At 32.7% G+C, this 23060-nt stretch overlaps 1 protein-coding gene across 1 annotated transcript in view; it reads left to right on the top strand.

The window, feature by feature from the left end:
- Positions 1-23060, top strand: part of LOC148604716 (uncharacterized) — a 75119-nt gene that overhangs the window by 40016 nt on the left and 12043 nt on the right. The window contains exons 10-11 of the mRNA XM_088548720.1: positions 11937-13354; positions 17187-17248. Coding sequence (XP_088404846.1) covers positions 11937-13354; positions 17187-17248 — 1480 coding nt within the window. The remainder of the gene's footprint in view (positions 1-11936; positions 13355-17186; positions 17249-23060) is intronic.

Below are 23060 nucleotides of genomic sequence, written 5' to 3'. Positions count from 1 at the left end.
CCTTGATTTTCTGTTGTTTTTACATTGTTTTTTATTCATCATAATCACACATTCATCAACTCAGTTAAAAGGTAATGTATGACCTTTTTTACATGTTGGTCTACTGTAAGAGTTATTGTACTGATAGGTTCTGTTTCTACCAGAATAGATCACAATTTAAGTTCCATGTGATATAATGCTACTGCTGGAATATTTCAAACATCAACCCTAAATTAAACTGGAAACCTGGCTAATTCCACAAGAAAAACTGTACGATATGAATTGCTTTGTAAGGTGTTTCTAATGTTTCTATAATTAAATGAGCTTGCAGCCTGCCCTGTGATATGAGGGTTAATCGTGATTCATTGAAGACTAATGGGTGACCTAATGGACTGACATTTTCATCCCATTGTGGTTGTTGTCTCTTGGACATAAACACCATACCTATTCTCATTATATTGTTATAAATAAAAACAAGTACTGTCTTAAAAAAAAGATAGCCGACGCAGTAAAATTTTCTATTTTTTATTTCAAAGTTTCTACATTTCTTTCAAGAAAATAACACAAGGCACACAATTACAAATTTTCAATATATTTTTTTCAAATGCCACTAAGTTACAGTACCTGAACCTATCGGTGCAACAAAAATTGCGATCGACCATCAATCAGTTTCTGGTCAGTCATTGATCCATTAAACCGATCCATTAAACTTGTAATAGCATCACGTGACCACAGAGCGGTCAAGGTATTATACGGTTTTTTTGGTTTTCCTTGTCAATTTTACACTTATTTAAATAATGTAATATATTTAAACATCAATTTATACTTCTATTTTACATTTCTTTTATTTAAAACAGATCTTACGTCATTTTACATAACAAAACTGCAATTAGATTGGTCAACGGTCATCGATCCGTCAAATCATTGCACAGCTCGGTTCAAGGACTGTAGCAGTACTTGGCCAATCAGGAAACAGAATTGCAATCAGGTGACTTACATTTCCATAGAGCGTCCTTAAGGTCAAAGAATAAAAAGCAAAAATATACCAACTACGTCAGAAAAAAATGTAGATTTTGTAAGGTTCTAATGTGAACAGACAAAAAGACAGAAAATTGGTGTACAATAATGTGATTGTATTTGTCAACAATGACACATCTCAATGTACCAGGTTTAGTGCAGAATATTCTTCTTAATAGGACAAGTGATTATCACACACCTGTTGCAATCAAAAGCATGTTGTAGACACTCATAATACCGAAATGAAATGAATTAACTATAATATTGCTGATAGCCCAACAAGCAATGGTCTTGTGACCAAAATTGCTACATTTATACAGTTAATTCAATAAGTTCTCACTGACAGTGTACTAGCAAAATATGAGAAATAACATAATACTGAGCACTGTGTAGCATTGTGAGCTGCACTGTTATTACATGTATCTTAATTTCCCTTAAGGATCCCCAATATACCAACAACAAAAAAATCATGTCCTGGAAGTAACAAAAAGTGACTGTCACAGATTTTTTTAGGCAAACAAATGAAAATGCTTGATTGAAGATCATGTTTCAGTAATATTAAATTTATCTTTTCTGGTAGTCTTGAGTTCTTTTCTTAAAAATAATTCTAATGAATAGAAAAGAATATGCTTTTAAAAGTTCATTAACAGTTACTTTTTGTATCTTTCTTTCTCAGCTCTTCAGTTCTGCTGGCTGTTCATGAACCTAACCCACCTGTTTTTTATTGTTTTATCTAAATTGAAGGATAGCTTATCTTAGACGGGAAAGGCATTTATTATCTTCTTGAATTTCATGATAGTCAGTTGCATCCAAGATCTTTTTCATGTTTATTATGTATTTGTTTGTATCATGGGTTAATTCTTGCCTTCTATGGTGAATTGTTATTGTTCCGGAATAGGGTATGTGAGTCTCGTCACGTGACTCCGTGATTTCATGAGAATGGGTCCTCATCTCCCGTCATTAACATAGCATTGAGTTCAATGTTAAAAGCAAAATATCTTTTTGTGAAAAAATACAGATAAAAAAATGACAAAATATCTAATTTTCCTGGATAAAAATGTTAAGAAAAGCATAAATTTGGAAAATTTTGCACAGTGATACAGCATTTTAATTTCCCTGAAGTGAACAATAAAATGCAGACCGGTCTTTGGATTTCAATACATTCTACATCTAACATTCCAGAAGGAAAACTGAAACTAGAACGAGACTTACAAACCCTGTATGTACAAATTAGGAAACTTACAAAGCCATTGCTGGAGTTACTTAATGAAATTTCAAGTATGATGAAACTCACTGTGCTCACTTTTATAGGCAGTGCCTATTCCATATTACTGCACAAATAATTACACCTTTTATTTAAGTCAATATAGTATAATTTCAGAAGTATCATTGTTTCTTATTGGATAAAAAATTTCGTTTATCATCTCAAAGACCAAATTTTTGTAATGTGACTATGACATCATCAAACTTTTTTAATGGTTTACTTGTTGAATTTTTGTACTTTTCATTAAATTATAAGGAATGACTGTTACATTTTTTCTGTCTATTTGAAATAACCTCAACGCCTGTGATGCACACTTTAAAGTAACCTGCTATGCATATATAAAAATACAACAGTCATTCATTAATTATTCAGTTTTCTGACTACTAAAAAAATATCAATGAAATAGATAACAAATAATGATTTAAATCTCATCTGGATAAGAGATTTATGAAATTCCCTTTTGCATTAGTTGCCAATTATGTCTAAACTACCATACTCCAAAAAGTAAAATGAACATCTGTCTTAACAAGCCAAAATATATTAGACACCTTTCTAAACTTTACCCCAAAATAAATTAGATACTAGTCTGATCTACAGCCCAAAATAAACTGGACACCTGTCTAAATTTTACAGGCTTTTCAGGCCTGACTTGTATTATTCACCTTGTATATGTGTCATTCATACTGTTACGCACCTACCTTTTAATTAGCAAGAGATGGGGACAGGGGGTTGGGCCAGGATCTTCTTGAAAATAAGAATTTTTTAAACAACCATTGACCAAAAAAAAAAATGTAACCATATTTTCTTTACACTAGTTAACAAGGCAGAGTTTCAATTAAAATTAATGATTTCCATTGCTGATGTAATATACATTAAATTTTTGTGTTTTTCAAAAAAAAATTCTTATCCTGCATCGAATCTTGGAAAAAAATGGTCAGTCCCTTAGTTATAATTATTTTTGCAATTACATGTATCTCAATTTCCAGAGGATTAAGTTCTAATTTGGTATGTGGATTTACATCGATGGGGCTTACATTGGAAGCGATTTAGGTTGCTGTCAGTACCAACTTCCTGTTTCGTATGATTGTCATATCTAGCATGACCATATTTGCAACTTCATACTTGTCCTTCATGTGTGCATTAGCCAATAGTTTAGTATCAGTACTTACTTCATAATCAAAACTGTACGCAACAAATTTATATTTTTGCTGTCAGTGTTAGATCTGTTAATCTTTCTGCTTATTATGTAAAAGTAAAAGTTCTGTACAAGTTTAATTTGTGACGGAAGTAGTTCTGTAGAACATATAACATATCCATCAACCTTTTCACAGAGTGCTTTCCCAGTATCCTTGAGTGACCTCATTGTATGATTTTTTCTCAGCCAGAGCTGTTCCTGTACTGTTAATATACATTTGACAAATATTGATCATGGTAATCAAGGAAGCTAGCCTAGTGTGATCATATTTGTATGTATATATTGAAAATATGATGTAGGTGTATTATCATCTAAATATGAAGTGAAAAGTTTTTTATTTTTTTGGTTTTTTTTTTTTTTTTTCTTCTATCACAGCTGTCAGGATAGTGATTGTTGTGACACATGAGTCTTTTGTGCCAAATAGTATTTGTTTGTCTTTTTACCAAATTGTAATGTTATATATTGGTAGGTTGTTAGGAAGGGAAATAATTTTTGATATCTATATTTACATTAGTATTAAATAACCATTGCTAAAAGATTAGAAAAAAATATTTTTATGTAGGCCCATTTTTCTTTGTAGGTATGAAAGGACAAGCAAGCATATACTATATTTAGGTCAAGTGGGTTCTATTTTGTAAGCAATGGACAACATAAATTTGGCCAAATGTGTTCGATTTTGTAAGCATTGGACAACATTAATTTGGTCAGAAGTGTTCGATTTTGTAAGCGTTTGACAATCATAACTATATTTAGGACAGATGTATTCTATTTTGTAAGCATTTGAAGAGTCATGTAATGCATTTTCCAAATTTTCACTTTCAACAAGTAATGGTTATTCTGTTTCATAAGATCATTATAAATATTCATATAATGTACTTTTAACCATTTTTGTGCCAAGTCTTCTTAAAAACAATAGGAAAAAAATATTATTTTCTAAGCAATAAAAATTTCATGAAAGTAGATTGAGCTCTAAATGACTCAACTTTCTGAGAAGAAATTTTTGTATTGAACATTTGAGACTTCAGCGATAATTAAGCACTAAAAGTGAAGGTTCTTAATACAGCTTTATGAGTCGTATGAGGATATCTTGGAATGTTCATTATTTATTCTTGAAGCTGAGAATTATCAACTTCCATTGAGGACAGGGGTTTTAATTTGCACTGGTCCAGAGTTCAAGACCTCCAATTTCTTTTTTAGAACCATAGAAATTTCAATTACCTAAGTTATGTACCTACAATACTTTATATTTACTCTAAGGACCTTTCACTTTCTTCTGGTGGACTCTGTTTCGGATGCAAAAATTCACTCTTGAAAGTAAATTTGAAGCTGTTATGATGTTGATCTTCCATTTGGTTATTCTAAATGTTTTTATTTCCTTTGGAACTCTATGACATAGTCAACAAGGCATTGACCTGCAAAAAAATGTAATGATATTAACATCAAATTCTAGGTCACAACAACAAATCATGGCAAATGAAGCAGTGACCTTGAAGTTCTGTCCTAACCATGTTATGTCACATGACAAATTATATACAGGTTTAATATGTAGTACATGATTGAGCAAAACTTATGCAAAATTAATGTTGTCAGCTCTTTTTAAGGCAGAGAGGAACTTTTAAGTAGCTGTCTTTGTAGGAGTCATGCAAAATGTGAAAAATGTGATGCACCCCAAAAAAGGCTACACATTTTTGTTTTTGTAATTAAGTTGTGTTAATGGGCTATATCATGAAATGTGTAATTATTCATTCAAACCTGACTGTTCTTAGGAGATAATCAATATTGAAATCCCAATAGATTCTATTGTATTTGAGTTTCATTTACAGAGTTATCTTCCTTAATTTTGAATTCCACAGTCTACATAATTTTTATCTCCTGAGAACATGGGTTATATGAAAAACTAAATGTTAATTTCTGTTTACTGTGCCAATTCAAACAAAATATCAAAATTAAAAATATGTAGGCTTTTTACCAATGAATCACATTTTGCATGATTCTTAGCTAGAGTGCTACTTAAATGCAGAAAGGTTTTTACAAAACAATAAGTGTCTTAGCAATCATTTGCATCCTGTCTTTTAAAGACTATGATTAAAATATCCATTTGTACTGCATTTTTTGTAAAAATGAACCTGTCTAATGTGACCTGATGCTTTTGCTCTCCATTGGATGGTCACTTGACACAGGTTTGACTTTAGGTTTTTCTAAAAAGTTTTAAAGTTGTATTTTTATCTGGAAAAAGTATACCATATCCTAGTAAATTGTGATAGAGGCTGTTTAAACTTATTTGTAAGGCAGTGGTGGATCCAGCAGGGGGTAGAAGGGAATTGCACCCCTTTTTGTATTGAAAAATTAGTCATTTTCATGTGTAAAATTGACAAAAAAAATAGTAAATAATGTCCTAACTACCCCCTTTTCCTTAGGAAGTTCGGTTTGCACCCCCCTTTTCAAAGTGTCTGGATCTTGTCATGATGTGAAGTTCACATTACTCAGAATCCAGTAACTTACAGAAGCATTGCCAGAAACAACAGTGTTGGTTTGATCAGTGACTTGATCACTTTAAACAGGGGTTCTCATTAGTTGTGAGTTAAGATCAAGGACCCCTAACTCCTTACTTTGGGCCTGAACGACTTCAGCCGTTTTAATTGACTCTTTGTTGTGGACTTTCAGTCTTCATTAAGGGGACCCTTGATTTGAAACTTGCTCACTCTATGGCTTTCAATTTGAACCTCTGCAAAGACTGAAAAATTGGTGGTCACTGTTTGACTGAAATTCTTTTTTTTTTTTTTTTTTTTTTTTTTTTTTTTTCTTTTACAGGATAGACTTATCTTAAACTAATGTGAAGATAAAGGAGTACAAAATTGGGCCAATAAAAATTCAACTTTTAATATGACTGCAAAAAATGGAGGTCGTATTATGGTATCATGCCATTTGCATAACCATCTTCCATTGACATTGTTTATTATTTTTTAATTCAAAATATTTTGAGGGTTTTTTTTTCAAGACATTTCAGGTGTTGATAATCAATAGAGGTTAAATTGAACGGAAGATGGCAATCTGGTTTACTCTGAAATAAATACCATGATTTATCAACCATCAAAAATGTTATATTCACCTGGCCTATGGCTTGCCTATATTACACATTCACAGACTGCTAATTCATAATATACACCAACAGTGGTCTAGTAGTCCTGTGCCTATTTTTTAAGCTCACCTGGCCATAGGCCATGTGAGCTATTGCCATCACTTGGTGTCCGTCTTTGTCATGAATAATTGTTCAAAACTCTTCTCCTCTGAAACTACAAGCCCAATCAGAACCAAACTTTGTATGAATGATCCTTATAGTGTTCTGCGTAGAACTGATGTGGGGATTTTTATATCTGTCAAAAAACATGGCCACTGTTACTGAAAGTAGAACATGGGGGTCAGACAGAATTTTTCCTGTATACATGTACTTCCAAAACTGTAAAGTCAGGCAAATTCTATCAATTGCTGAAATGATCCTCATTTTATGGCATACAAAAGTCTGCATTGGGTAAAAGTTGTTCGATGACTCCTTATTGTTCTTGCCCTTGAAAGGTGAAAAATGATGTTTTTAGCTGTTTGCCGCCAGTATCTTGAAAACTATGATATATAGAATGAAACTTTCCATTGCTGAAAAAGTCCTTATATAAGGCCTATAGGAGTGTGCTGTGATCAAAGTTGTCAGACGACTCCTTGTTAGAGTTATGGCCCTTGAAAGGCAAAAAATGTTGTTTTTTAGCAGTTTCCAGCCAATATCTTGAAAACTTTAATAAATAGAAAGAACTAGTCAATTGCTAAAATGATCCTTATGATAATTCCTACCAAAGTCTTCTATGAGTCAAAATTGTCAGACAACTCTGTTAGAATTATTGCTCTTGAATAGCAAAAATTTAACAGGTGAGTGATTCAGTCTCCTGGGAACCTGTTGTTTTAATTTCTGCTCCAATTTTGAATTTTTTAACATTGGATTCCACATGGGAATCTTTACATCTGCTTTTCGATCAGTATTGGAATATCTCTCATTGTTTTTGAGTTACAAGTGGTCAAAGGGGCCATATATGTAATTTTTAGCTCACATGACCAAAGGCCATCTGAGCTATTGCCACCACTTGGTATGTGTTTTCCTTGGGGTATCCTGCATAGAACTGTTCTAGGAATTTTTTATCCATTGAAAAACATGCGGCTGATACTAAAATTAGAACATGAGCGTCAGAGTGAAATATTTTGCATATATCTCCAGACCATAAGGTCTATGAAATTTCTGACATAGGGTTAAAGTGTGCGGCATGAGATGTATTTGTGGTCAAATTCACATTTCAATTGGTTTAGCCATGTTGGAGTTACTGCCCTTTTTCAATGTTTTTGCCCTATTTTTAATGTTATGTTTCCCTTCTGAAACTAATTGACCAATTAGAACCAAACTTGTATGAAAATTCCTTACGGTTTTCTGCATAGATCTGACGTGGTGATTTTTGATACATCGAAATAAAAAACATGACCGTGGTCGCTAAAAATAGAACAGAAGGGTCAGAAGTTTTTCTCATACTTCTCCAAAACTGCCAGGTTTAGCCAAATTCTTTCAATTGCCGAAATGATCCTTATTATAAGGCCTACAATAGTCTGCATTGGATCAAGGTTGTTTGACAACTCATTGTTAGAGTTATTGCCCTTGAAAGGCAAAAAATGATGTTTTTAGTAGTTTTAAGCCAATATCTTGAAAACTATTTTAGATAGAAACTTTCATTTGATGAAATAGTCCTTAAAATAAGTCCTACCAATGTCTAATTTAGTCAAAATTGTCAAATAACTCCTTGTTAGAGTTATTGCCTTTGAAAGGCAAAAATTTAACCAGGTAAGTGATTCAAACTCCTGGGAGCCTCTTGTTTGAAAGATTGTATTTCCAAGGTTTTTATCTGGTTTTAATGATTTTTTTTGGTAAATGGTTGGCCTTTCCAAGGGTTTTAAGAAGTATACCAGCAAGTTTACTCTGTCATTAAATGTTTTTGAGATAATTGGTTACAAAATAGTCCTTGAAAGCACCCTGAAAGCTACTAAACTATTTTCAAAATATTGTCCAATACTGTATCCAAATCAGTTGTTGTATTCATAATGGACACTGAGTCCTTATCTTTAAGTGTGTCAAGTCCATAACAGAGTTCAACTGGCTGCAGTCATAACATGCTGCACTCAGTGAGGCATTTGATTATGTGATAACTTGAGTCTTTAAAGGGAAAGACCACCTTTGCATTAAGTTAGACTCTTATGATAAATCATACCCACATAAACAAAAATAAATAACCTTTAATGCAAAATCCACTTTTATAAAATGCTCAAGGCTATGCAAAAATTTGAAATCCTTGAAATATAAGTGGATAGCCATCATGCAGAACTCTCCTATCTGAAGGAAGATCATGGCCAGATTTTATTGATTTTTACCGATAGCTTCCGATTGGCTCGTGACGTCATTAAGTCGGTTTGATACTGATACAAGTACTGCAAATAATATGTAAACAAAGAATATTCCGTAAATATTTCACGATCATGTTTATCTAATCACCAAAACACGATGACTTGTCAAGCTTACGATTGCACGGGTGATAAAAGAGAAATTCCCTAAAAGTTTTTTTTTCCAGCAACATGAACATTCTTCGGAAGTAGCCATAAGATTTCCTTACAAATACTAGTCAAATGGCTGCAAATCCTGTTGTTCGTCAATGATGTCTGACATTTGCTTGCATGTTGTGTCTCAAACTCTTCTGTTAATTTTGGGTTGAAATTATAGGGGAAAAGTCCCAACATTGCGATTTCTTCGGACATTGTAATCAATTACCTATTTACTTTCACTTTACAAACCGACTTCGTGAGGTCACAGTTCAACCGATCATGGTGGCGCCCATAGGCACGGGAAATTCAATTTCCTAATTATAAATGTCGATCAGTTCATTAACAAAAGGAAATTATTTTGTTTCAATTTAATTTTCATGAATATTTAACAGATTAGTTTCAATATTTATGACTTGTACAATAACATGGTCTTCTCCTTTAAGATGATGGATCTTTGTTATATTCTACAACTAGGTTCCATACCACAAAAGGAATATTGGTATGAATTTTAGGGGCATAACCCTGACCTTTTGTAAATTGTTGCGAAAAACAAGCATTTTATATCCCCTCACAATTGATTTACATGATCTAATGTTTTGGAAAGGACAAGGTAGGATAATGGCAGTTTTTGGCAACTTCTTAAAAGAAGTTTATTTTCAATTTTTCATATGATACTGTATCAATGTTAAAAAACGATTTTTTTTATTTGCCTGGTTTACCATATAGTAACCTAGCAATGCATTTTGAAAATATCATATTTTGAGTCTTTTTTTACCCAATATTCTTGAAGATCGGGCTTATTTCCTACATAGATCAGGCTTAGTTCTCATATTGTGTTATTAAAAATGAATTACTGTTGGTTTAAAAGATAATAAAATGTAAATGATAATTTTTGCATAAGTTATGTCATGGAAAACTACTAAGCAACGGAATGTTTTTCATACCAACCAGCAATTTATCCTTTGTTTTGTGGTATTAAAGACATAGCCTTACATAACATTCCACTTTTGAAATTTTTAATATGTTCTGTGTGTGGTAATCTGTGAAATTTTAAGTATGTTTGGTGTGTGGTAATCTGTGAAATTTTAAAACCATAGATATAAAAATTGTGCCTTAATGTGAGCGATTCGGACTCCTCTAGTGTTATATCATTTCCTAAAACCCTATAATGTTTCTCCACCAATAATTGTTTCTTTGGAATAGCACAGAATATATTGTATTTACTGTTTCATTTTTGAAAATGTCTTTTCGGCTATAGGTGAAATGATAAATCCAGAAAAATCCAAATCCTGCCATATTTTCATTGCCACATCTGCTGCAATAATTCCGTTACTTGAGTTTTTTCCTTTTCGTTTGCTTATTGTTTTTCGTATTTTTCAGTTTATCTCCTTCGTCGAAACTGTGGCTATAAATTATTATTAATAATAATATAGTTAAATAAAAACATCCTTATCAATTATTTCTTTACCACATTTACCCATCAGTCTTTAACTGTTCTCTAACACACCAAACATACTTAAAATTTCTACCTGTTCAACGGGTCTTAGTTTTCCTATCCTCGTTTGTCTACCACGGACTTGACTTTTTATGAGCAACTCGGCGGGTGTTCCTAGAAAAGCAGAGGACGCTTACCCTACCGGTGCACCTGGTCCATGCTCCCAGTTTTTAGTGGAGACCGAGTTGCTCATTTACTTTTGTTACTTTGTATGTATGATTTTAGTTACTTTATGTTCTTTGTTGTGTATGTCTGTTTTTCATGTCTGGTCTTTGTCCCTGGATTACATTCTTTTGATTACCGCTATAACCTTGGTTCCCTTGATTATTCTTTCTAACTATCCAACAGTATTTCATCCAACTTGGTATGTATTTGGTAAATAATACGTAGGTATGCATATTACCAGTGTGTTTGTAAGTTCTGCTCTTTTGCACTTAATTTACAGATGTTCAGGATTAATTAATCTGGTCAAAATAACCCCTGTCTAATTACTTAAAGGTAAATTAGTATTTTCTTAGTACACAATACAGTTGTTCATATTTATGATCCCTTAGATTTGTGAGAAATATTGTAGGCCCATTTGAAATTAGTTTCTATAATTGCATCTCCCTCAAACAAAAAAACAGATGCTATTTATAAAGATTAACACAGTTGAGCATCTATTTATGAAACAACAGGAGTTCTAGATGATAAATTAATACTTTTATTCTCACATATAGGATGTCTCTAGATATTAAAGCAATCTTGATAATTAACGTAAATAGGACAGCTCTACATTTACTTCCTAATATATTCATCATGTATGGTGAAGTCTTTACAAGCTGTTTATCGTGTCCCGTTGACACAAGGTGTTTTTTTTTTAAATCTATTAGTTCAACATTATTGGTAAAATTGAGTTATTCAAATTCACATTGTTTATATTCTTTTTGAAATTGATCGTACCTTTGGAAGAAAATCTATGTTTGTATTGTTTTGACGATTGGGCGAAACAATGATTCACAGATTTTATAGAGGTGTTAATACTTATGATGGGGAATAATCAATATGTCCACTGAAAAGTGAAATTTTCAAGGCAGTGTCATTGCCAACCAGGTTAAGACAAACTTGCTTGCTTGCAGATGCTTAATGATTCTATATTTAACTATGGATCAATATGTTGGTTTCTTGGTAAAATTCTGTCTGTCACTAGGAAAAAGAAGGCCTGAAATTTGATCATGTGCTAAGTGATAAAGATTATTTTGACTATAAGGATTCGTCGGTGTGTAAAGCTTCATATGATTCACATGGATAGTTAATTTCAATTGCAGTTTTAAATGACACAAGACTTAGTAGGTCTTTCATCAGCATTATATTCTCTTTTGCAGTGAAGATGAAGGTATAAAACAGCTAGAACTTCAGAGGAAAGAACTTGCCAAGTTTCTAGCATTGAAGGATAAAAGTGATAGTAAAGAGGAAGACAACAGAAGTGAAGTTAAAAGTAGATCTGACAAATACAGCAATGATAGAGAGAAGAATGAACCAGAAAAATGGGAAGATATCCCATGTGGAGTAACATGTGAGTCTTTACAAAATGTACTAGAGGATATCAGTGTTAATAGTTCATTTGAGGTCAAGAGAGACTTGATTGATTCAGGTGACGACAGTGTCTCATCAAAACTAGAAAGGTCAGTAAAAAGGTTATCAGATTCAGATCTTGAGGATGAACACATGACATCAGAGATTACAGTGTCTACTGAAAATCCAATACAACAAAACGACTCACTTTCAGTTCTGAAAGAGTTATTACTTAGGAAGGAGAAAGTAAGCTCTCAGGAGGAAATCAATGATATGTTGAATATGGATATGCAAAAATCCTTTGATAATCAAATTTACCAGAATTTTGAGAAATTTTCAAATGACAGGAAATTTGAAGTTTGTGGTCAAGAAGATATGTTTCCAAGAATGTCGTACAAGTCTCCTCGTTCAGTGACAGGAACTGTGGCCAACTCCATGTTTGCCAGTGGTATGGTTAATAATGACCATACACAAAATATGTTTCACCCTTATCACAGAAGTACTAGTAAACCATTCCAAAGTAAGTCTAAAGACAATGTTTCTCAGAATGACTCGTCACTATTCCATGGAAATCAAAAAGGTTGTGTTTCTCCATTGAACAGTCCTTTAACATATCAAAGAATGGATTCAAGTCTACAACATATATCACCAATGTCACAGAATGGTATTGGAAGCATGCCATCGAGCGACCCTTCATCAAGCATGTATCAAGTGTCTGGTTATACTGGTGCAAGCAGCTCTCAGAGTTTCCTTACACCCAGTAGTTTTCCCTTGTACAATGGTCCAATGAATCCATTGCCACATTCCAGGCAGAATCCCACCTATATCAGTGAATCAGGAACTGCTCAGAAAGAATATGGTAATTACCCCTTCTATGGGGCAGATTCAATAACTACGGAACCTTCAATGCTTGGTTGTAACACAGGCCAAGAAGACAGCCATTTTGTGAATAGTATCATGACTCCTAACTCTAACACTGGTAACTTTGATCCCTTTTCATACAACAATTTTAGTAGTAAACCAGTGCCTGATTACACTGTTATCAGTGAAAATCTGCCAAACTCATATGGAACAGATCTAGGATTTGCAGACAAGAAGATGAAATGTTCAAGTTTAGATTTTGCTCAGCTAGGGGGATATTCCCATTCCCCTGGACAGGATTCTGTATCATCAGGGAAAAGCAGTTCATCATATACTAGTCATGTCAGCTCTGATATGGACACTTTATGTAAGTATCAACTCAAGTCTTTTAATACCCCCTGCTTTTTAAGTATGCAGTATCTAGTGATCATGATGTCTGATTGTACATTGCTCTTTTCATAGGTTCACATATTTTGTTAGTTTTCCTTGCAACTACCGTACTTACCACAGCCATTTGATATATTAACTGAAACTTTATATTGGTAAACCATATCATGGGATTCTATTTCAAATCAACTTCCTGTTTGACAGCTATCTTCATATTTGGACTCTATGGTGTCTGGGACAGGAGGTATCTTTAAAGAAGCTCACAATTTTTTGCTTTGAAGTCTGTTCATCTGTATGTCTGTCAAATAATAATATTTGTGCAACTGGTCAAGCAGTTTAATTATGCTAAAAGTGAACTTTACTTGAACTTACAATATGTTGAACTGAAAATTACTTCCAAAATAAAGATGGCCCGCAGTTCTGTTTGACTTTGGCTAACTTATCGTGAAATTTGCTAGCCATGGTCCAAGAGAAAAGAGCTGTTTGAATGTTTGTGCTATGGACATCTCCCTTTTGTTGTTGGGACTGTTATCAATCAGAAACGTTTAAAAATATGATGTGCTTTCTAATGCGTTCAGATATTTTAAAATGTAAATTGGTTTGAAAATTCCCCCTTGCAAAAAAGGAGGAGACAATGCTTCAGTCTTTAACTTTAAAGGCGTTAATTTAACACTATTTTAAGCTATATCTTGTGCCCTGTATTCAAATTATGTTGTTTAGTTTTAGCTATCCAAAATGTAAAATATTTTTATATAAGGCATTAAATATCAAATAGTTTACTTTTACAGTTTTTTTTTGTATATCCCACTTTGCAATTGTGGTATGTAGTGATAGCAGTGTTCTAGGATTTTTCAGAAATTGAGGTTTCCTCGGGAAAAATCCATATAAAATAAACTTTCCCACAGTCAATAACTGCTTTCCTAACAAAACAAATCCTTACAGCATATGAAGTTTTCAACTTGGCACGGGAAAGTGTAACTAAGTACCTAACTTTCCCTTACCCAAATTTCACTTGCCCTGGGTAACAGGAAATGGGAATCCTAGAACACTAGATAGGGGTGTCCATCCTACCTTCCTTCCATTACCCAGAGGGGTATCGATTTCTCCAATACAGCAATACAGTTCCACTGCTGGATTCACAAGGTTTCTAACATTGGTGTTTGTTAATTTACTGTCATTTCCTGAGAAAATAAATGGTTTGCCTGAGTAAATTGCTCTGATATGAATGACAGTTTAGTTAATCTATATAGCAATATGAGCATTCGGTGCTACAATGATCCAGCTAAACACAGTTGCTTGTATTCAGAGGTAAAAGTATACTTTTCCTCAATCATTTGTGAATAGCAAATGTAAACAGAACAAATTTTGTCTCATTTTAGCTTTTTCGCATCAAAACAGTCTCTCCTGACCCTAAAATGCATATCAGGTACTTCTTCAATTCATATCTATTTACTACTGTTTACCTGCAGTAGTAATAAGCGGTTTCAAAATTAACATTAAAAAAAAAATAGAATCACATTTGAGGGGGACCTGATTTCATAATCAATACAAGGAAAATTACCAAATATTGGATTATTGAGAAGACTGACTTCTTCCCTTCTTCCCTTCTTCCCTTCTTCCTCATTGGCTGTCTCTCATGCTTACAAAGAATGGTGACTAAATACATTATTAGATAGAGTGACTTTCAAAGTCTTCTTTTATCATTGGTACTTACACTATCATTGAAAAAAATCACGAAGAAAGATTTTGCATTCAAAGTGGTCTTTAAATAGTAAAGTACATTTGTATGGGTTTCAATGTGAACTTTCTTATGTTAAAAAAATTTATGATGTTATAGAAGCTGCACAGCTGGATTGTTGTTCCATATGTTTTTTATGTGAACAGCATGGTTTTAAATGCTTTTTAAAGTTTTTTTTTAGTATTAAGAGTTTTTTTGTGGAATCTTTGTATTAGCATGAATATTAAATAGAGTGTTATCATGGGGGAACATAAACAACTTCAACAAATAGCTGGTTCAGCCAAGACTGACGACATGTTTTCATTTAGTAGGGCATAAAATTTGTTACAAGAAATTTATTATTGCAAAAATTTGTTTTTCATACTTTTTAATGCCTACTTAGTTTTTGGAATATTTATACGAGGACTAAAATTGATGGTAATATAATAATATGGCACTGTTGTTGTCATCATCTGTGTTGTCGTCTTTGGTCTTATGGTCCTAACCATTTTGGAATTAGAGGCCAAACATATTTCATAGAATCAAGTACAAGCATGTGCATATTACCATACCCCAAAAGGAAGGTTGGGATTGATCTACTACTATATGGAAATTATATACTCTTTGTATAATGGCCCAAATGTGTCAAATAATCACAATCAAAAATCAAATCCATATCAAGTTTGAATTTTATTTGCAAAATAATCTCTGTCTAAAAATAAGAGGTCTTCAATGAAAACACTACCAGTGGTCACACATCCTTGAAATAGTGAACTAATTCTCATACAGATCAATAGTTTAAATAACATATACAATATTTTGAAATGTAAATATTGTTCCTCTAAGTTTTGTACCTTACTATTGATATTTATTCATTTCATTTTCTTAATAGTAGATTGATATGACCCACTAGAACAGTGTTTTGTCACTACGATTTTGAATAGATGAAAATTTAAAATAAATAGGAGGAAACCCAAACTACGGCGAGGGGTCGGGGGGGGGGGGGCTGCTCGAGGCCACCAGCAGGTCCAGTGGGCCAAAAACGAATTTAAGCTTTTTCAGTTCATTTTTCTACCTCTCATTAACTATGGTGCCTCTAATCAACCTGAATGTATTTTTTCTTAAAATGATGGATATTGAAATAGTCAAACACACAAACGACATGATGATTGAAATTAGAACTCATCAGTTATTACCCTCCATGCCGGACAAAATGGCTGAGACTCATGACTGATTAAACTCCATTCTGAATCCAGATTCAAATTCCGTTTTCACTAACAGCGACCCAAAAATATTTATGATCTGAAACTTCATAGCCGGAAAAAACTTGGTGATAGGCGGCTGATTTTACCAGCTGCCGGCTACTACTGAAGACCCTGTACTACAAATGTTTATAAGTGCAGATCCATGTACATGTAATGTAAGCAATTCATAGGGCAGAAATGTTCTCATCTTTGATTTTCATTGTACTTGTATATTGTTCATGCTTTTCATATTAATGTACCATTGTCTGTCTGTCCGTCTTCCCAGAAAGGTTTGTTCACAAGTTCTCTTTCACATTTTTTTGGCTACAGCTTTGACATTTTGTAGGATGTTTATACATAACAAAAAATGTTTCCTAGGCTATCTGAGAGATTTTTTTACGGGGCTAAAATTACATGCGTTGATGTTGAAATGCAAGAGCATGTCTTTTTCTTGTCTACTTTTTTATGCTTTTAACTCATAATTTGATGGTAAGTTTATATCATTTGCTTAGAAGTGAAGAAACACAAATGTAAACAAGACATTTTAGGTTATAAAACAATCTTACAAATGTGCAACATAAATTAACCTATTCATACATTTTAATGACTTAAAAGATGGTCTTTTTTGCTCTAGATAAGTCAAATTGACATTTGTGATATATGTTTGAAAGTTAAATTACATGTGAATATATGTCCTTAGATATAAATAAGGCATATGCTAACTAATTTAGGCAAAGAAAAATTTTTACCAGTTTTACATTAATTTTATGTCCTTCCCTCTTTATGTATGAACATGTACCTGCATTTGTGGTATTGTTAGGTTTTATATCAAATATTCTTTTATTTGACAGGTGCTACTAAGGTCCAAAGTCCAACAGTTGATTCTGTGACAAGCCCTGGTACCCCAAAACTGGTAAGTCAGTCACCTGTTTTAATGATGAAAAAATTTATTCAAACAGTGTAATTTGAAATTATATGATGTTTCATTTTATTCATTTTGAACTTGTATCTTTGATACTCTTACTAAACCGCACTAGGAATTTTAATGAACTTTTATAGGATAGTCAGACACTCTGTGTACATGTGCATGAAGGAATGTATTGTTTGTGGCCAAACTGAAGAATTCTACCTTATCAGGACTATATATAATTAAAACTTGTTAGAACAATTTCTGTTAATTGCTGGAAGAATTAGGATGAAATTTTATGGGCTTAAAGTCAATTACTCCAAAGGGAGATAATTGTTTTGCATGCTGAAAACTTTCATGAGCAACACTTCCTACACTGCTCAAGGAATTTTTATGACATTCTATAAAAAAAGGTTTGGCATCGTATGTAGATGGACATGATAGAGTATATTTAATGTTGAAGGACTCCATAGTTGAGAATAACTCAAAAGTTTAATGTGTTAAAACCTTGTCAGCCTTACTCAACCTTTAACACTCTGGAGACTTTGTTGAAATGATACAGGAAAGTTGTGTATCATATATAGACATGAATGAAAGAAAATAGTTATTGTCAATCGGCTCTAATTTGAGATATCAGTGACTTACATTTTACTCCATTTGGAAGTAGGATATTATTCTCTTTGTGAGGTTAATTGCTCATATTAGTTCTAGTTACATTTAATAAGGTCCATCAATCTGAGGGAATATATTCTTAAAACCTCCTTAGAAAGTTTCATTTTTCTAATTGTTTACAGGTTAGAAATGCTCCATTATAACTGTACTGTGTGTACTGGTTATATATTACTATTAAAGAGCATTTGACATGCAGTTGAACTGTGGAGATCTTGCTAAATTAAACCTCAGATACTGACCTCTGAATTAGTCATTATTTATAATAGAAGATTTATGTCATTAGAAGTCTGTCATGTCTGTGTCCTTTATTGTCTACAGATTTGTAGTTCAGTTTTAAACCATTTTCTTTTGTTGTTGTATTAGTACAGTTTTGTTTTACTTTCTAATGTCCTTTAAAACAAGGTTTAAATTCAAGGCTGTAGTAGCGAGTGATGCAGCTGCCATACCAATAATTTTCGTAGATAAAGCACGAGTATCTAAAATTTAGTCTTAAAATTTGATATAGTGTTCAACTTGCTTACAAATTCCAATAGTACACCTGTGTAAGTATGTTGGATCTTCACACAACTTACAAAAAACTAGAATTAAAAAGGGTTTAGAGAAATTAATAAATATAAATCACTCATAAATATATTATATATTATATATTATATATTATATATATTAAATATATTCTAAATATGGCTGACATCAAATATCTTGTTGTATGGAAAGATATCACAGCCACTTAGAAAAAATGTACAATCTGGGAAACTATAAAGCAATAAACAGTTTCATGCTAGAAAGAAAATGTATGTTTTGATCTATAGTGATTGCTGTATTTATTAATATTTCATAGAAATACATGTTCAACACTTGAAAAAGGTTACTAAGTCAGTCAGAAAAAAGGTGCAGTGTTACCAGATATCCTTACCAACAGTACAGATTTTGTGAAAGTGGTTATCATGTATAGGAAAATTGGAATAAAGTCAGAATTTATGTTTTTCTCACTTGTTTGCCTCATAAAAACACTTAGTTTTATGTTTTTTCTTATAAGCAAAATGCTGTTTTCCCAGATAAATCAAAGCATATTTCCTGAGGGTGTTTAGTACCAAGACTATATACAGTTTGTTCACAACTCCTTCCATCTTTTACCTACAAACTACAACTTTGTAAATGAGCAGAAAACACAGTAGTCGTCAAGAATGTCACTTGGATTTTCATGACAATTTCACATTAACAGTTACAATCAATAGTAGTAATTCCATTAACTTCTGTAGGATGTCATGCTACCAATCATTCCATGAAAACATTAATTATATGTTACATGTTTTATCTCTGTTAATACCAGTACAGATTTCCTGAAACACCCTTATTTTCAAGGACAGAAATAGAAATGAATGAGAATTTTCATGACAAGATAACAGTTTATTTCATTATAACACTATTGGTGAAATCATGATGTTGGCTTTAGACTTATTTTAAACCTCTTAACTTTACTAAAATAAAATTCTACAGTATTTTTCCTGATAATGAGTTTATGGAAGACAATCTATCATTAAAGGTTTAAAAGTTGACTTTTGCTTCTTCATGAGATCAAATTTTATAAGAAAAAAAAAGAAATGGCTTTTAAAACAATTGTCACATGGAGAAATACTGTATCATTTGTGACAGAAATAATGTTTAGTCAGTGCATATTGTGCCAAGAAGAAACATTCTTACAAAAGAATGTGGATATAAAAACCAATTGTACATAAATATGTATCATCTATAAGACATATGAACCCAAGTCTAGCATCTATTAGAGTGAAGAACCCAACAGTAGCATCTATTAGAGATAAGAACCCAGTTGTAGCATCTATTAGAGTGAAGAACCCAACAGTAGCATCTATTAGAGATAAGAACCCAGTTGTAGCATCTATTAGAGTGAAGAACCCAACAGTAGCATCTATTAGAGATAAGAACCCAGTTGTAGCATCTATTAGAGTGAAGAACCCAACAGTAGCATCTATTAGAGATAAGAACCCAACAGTAGCATCTATTAGAGATAAGAACCCAGTTGTAGCATCTGTTAGAGTGAAGAACCCAACAGTAGCATCTATTAGAGATAAGAACCCAGTTGTAGCATCTATTAGAGTGAAGAACCCAACAGTAGCATCTATTAGAGATAAGAACCCAGTTGTAGCATCTATTAGAGTTTAGAACCCAACAGTAGCATCTATTAGAGATAAGAACCCAGTTGTAGCATCTGTTAGAGTTTAGAACCCAATTGTAGCATCTATTAGAGATAAGAACCCAGTTGTAGCATCTATTAGAGTGAAGAACCCAACAGTAGCATCTATTAGAGATAAGAACCCAGTTGTAGCATCTATTAGAGATAAGAACCCAGTTGTAGCATCTATTAGAGTGAAGAACCCAACAGTAGCATCTATTAGAGATAAGAACCCAGTTGTAGCATCTATTAGAGTGAAGAACCCAACAGTAGCATCTATTAGAGATAAGAACCCAGTTGTAGCATCTATTAGAGTTTAGAACCCAACAGTAGCATCTATTAGAGATAAGAACCCAGTTGTAGCATCTGTTAGAGTTTAGAACCCAATTGTAGCATCTATTAGAGATAAGAACCCAGTTGTAGCATCTATTAGAGTGAAGAACCCAACAGTAGCATCTATTAGAGATAAGAACCCAGTTGTAGCATCTATTAGAGTGAAGAACCCGATTGTAGCATCTATTAGAGTGAAGAACCCGATTGTAGCATCTATTAGAGGGAAGAACCCGATTGTAGCATCTATTAGAGTTTAGAACCCAATTGTAGCATCTATTAGAGATAAAGAACCCAATTGTAGCATCTTTTAGAGATAAAAAACCTGAGTATAACATCAATTAGAGATATAAGAAGCCATTTGTAGCATTTATTAGAAATAAGAACCCTGTCGTAGCACTTGAATTCAAGCTTTTACAAAAAGTTTGATCTCCATTTCACATGGTTAGCATTTTCTCAATACAGGTAACAAAAGTCTCTTGTAAAGAATCTCAGTTTTGTATGGAAAAAAGAAATGTCATTAAATTTAAAAATTTTTTTTTTTTTTAATGTTAGACAACAATGCCATAAATATTTGTGTATAAATCAGATTTCTTTAATGAGATGCACAAATAGATTGATGATTGGTGTATTCTTGTACTCTTGAAATATGCTGAATTTATAATAAGATGGGATTCACTGATAAGTTTTATGTTATATTTTGTTTTAAGTTATTAAAACTTCCGTTGGTTGACCCTAAGACAACTAAAAGAGTTGAAATGTTATTACAGATGTAATTTTAGCTTAATATCTTAGTTGGTAGAAGCATTGTAAAAAAAAGTCCTACATTAAAGACATTTTTTAAATCAATTTACCATTGAAATGACTGTCAGTCAGTGATGTAGACATTCCACATCTGATCATCTCTACTTAATGAAAACCTGCCTTTTCAGATCACCTATACTCAATAAAAACCTGCCTGAATCTGGTCAACTTTGTTTCTCTTCTAATAATTATTTAGAATATGTAAAATTAATCTTGCTTTATATGTTAGCTTTCTATTGAAATGCTGGGTGTCTGTCCATCCATGTGTCTGTCTTTCATCCAGCGGTTTATAGGTGCAAAACTTTAAAGGAATTGATCAATGATTATTTTTTTACACTGCACTTCCCCCTTCTTTTTCACCATAATGTGCTGGGGTATTACTTAATGTTCCATTGATGCCTTATTTAGTTAGTCTGAATCTTCAGAATATTATTGTCATTGATCCTTTGTGTGGAAGTAAAATTGCTTATTCCAGACAAAAACAAGATATTTTGTAATGAAATCTTATTAGTACTTAAATTAATGTGTCTGGTCTCTGCCTTTTGTATTATAAACGAAGAAATTGAACCTTTTAGTAACCATTCATCTTCTCAAGATAAATCCGAACTTGTAACAAATCATTTTCTATGTAGGAAAAGGCCATTTCATTACAGTAAGCTTAACCAATCATTTGGTCAAGAGTAATCAAGGGAACCAAGGTGATAGCGGTAATCAAAAGAATGTAATCCATGGACAAAGACCAGACATGGAAAACAGACATACACAACAAAGAACATAGAATAACTAAAATCATACATACAAAGTAACAAAAGCAAATGAGCAACTCGGACTCCACTAAAAACTGGGAGCATGGACCAGGTGCACCGGTAGAGTAGGAAAACACTCAGGATGAACTATCTATTCCTGCATTTTCACACTTTTAATAGGTCAGTGATATTGTGTGCTGTCTGGACCAATTTAGGCAAATAAAATAAAAGTGGAATAGAATATCCATAATTTAATAGAGTTAGTTTTATAATTATCATGACAGTAAAGTTCTTTTATTATGGAAACTGACAATTGATTAAACTTTCCTCCATTGAGTCATTAAGGCAGTAGGAACCTTATAATGTTACTGTGTTAAGGCACACACCTTATTAATTATGTATATAACATTACTTTTCCATTATTTTTTTCTAAATAGAGTTGTTCCCATCAAATGGAGGGGAGAAGCTTAATCAATAATTTATAATAATTATTACATTTTATAGTATAATATCATTCATCAACTCTCATTTAGAGTGAGAACTATGTTACAGTACCTGAACCGATCTGTGCAACAAAAATTGCAACAGGTCATCAATCACCGATCAGTTTGTGGTCAGACATTGATCCGTCAAACCGATCCATTAAACTGGTGATCACATCATGTGACCACAGAGCGATATTTTATGGTTTTTGTTCTTTTCTTTGTCAATTTTACACATATTAACACAATGTAATAGATTTAAACATTAATTTATACGTTTGTTATACATTTCTTTTATCTAAAACAGATCTTACGTTATTTTACATAACAAAACTGTGATCAGATCGGTCACCAGTCATTGGTCATTGATTTGTCAGCAATCAGTCAGTCAATGGTAATCCATCCGTCAAATCAATGTGTGGATTGGATCAAGGACTGTACACTCAACTTGTCTGATCTTATATAAAGTAAATTCAGCAAAATATTTTCTCTGAGCTTAAGTACTGAATGCACTACTTAGCATTTGCCAAAATTAGAAATGCCAAAATTTGTCGTATACCTTTTGGCCTCAAAAATGCTAAGTTTAGAACTTG

This window comes from Perna viridis, chromosome 10 (assembly GCF_037379345.1).
Source record: "Perna viridis isolate PV_CMFRI_1.1 ecotype Kerala chromosome 10, ASM3737934v1, whole genome shotgun sequence".
NCBI lineage: Eukaryota > Metazoa > Mollusca > Bivalvia > Mytilida > Mytilidae > Perna > Perna viridis.
Note: the sequence above shows the minus strand (reverse complement) of the source record. Positions and strands in the feature narration are given on the sequence as shown.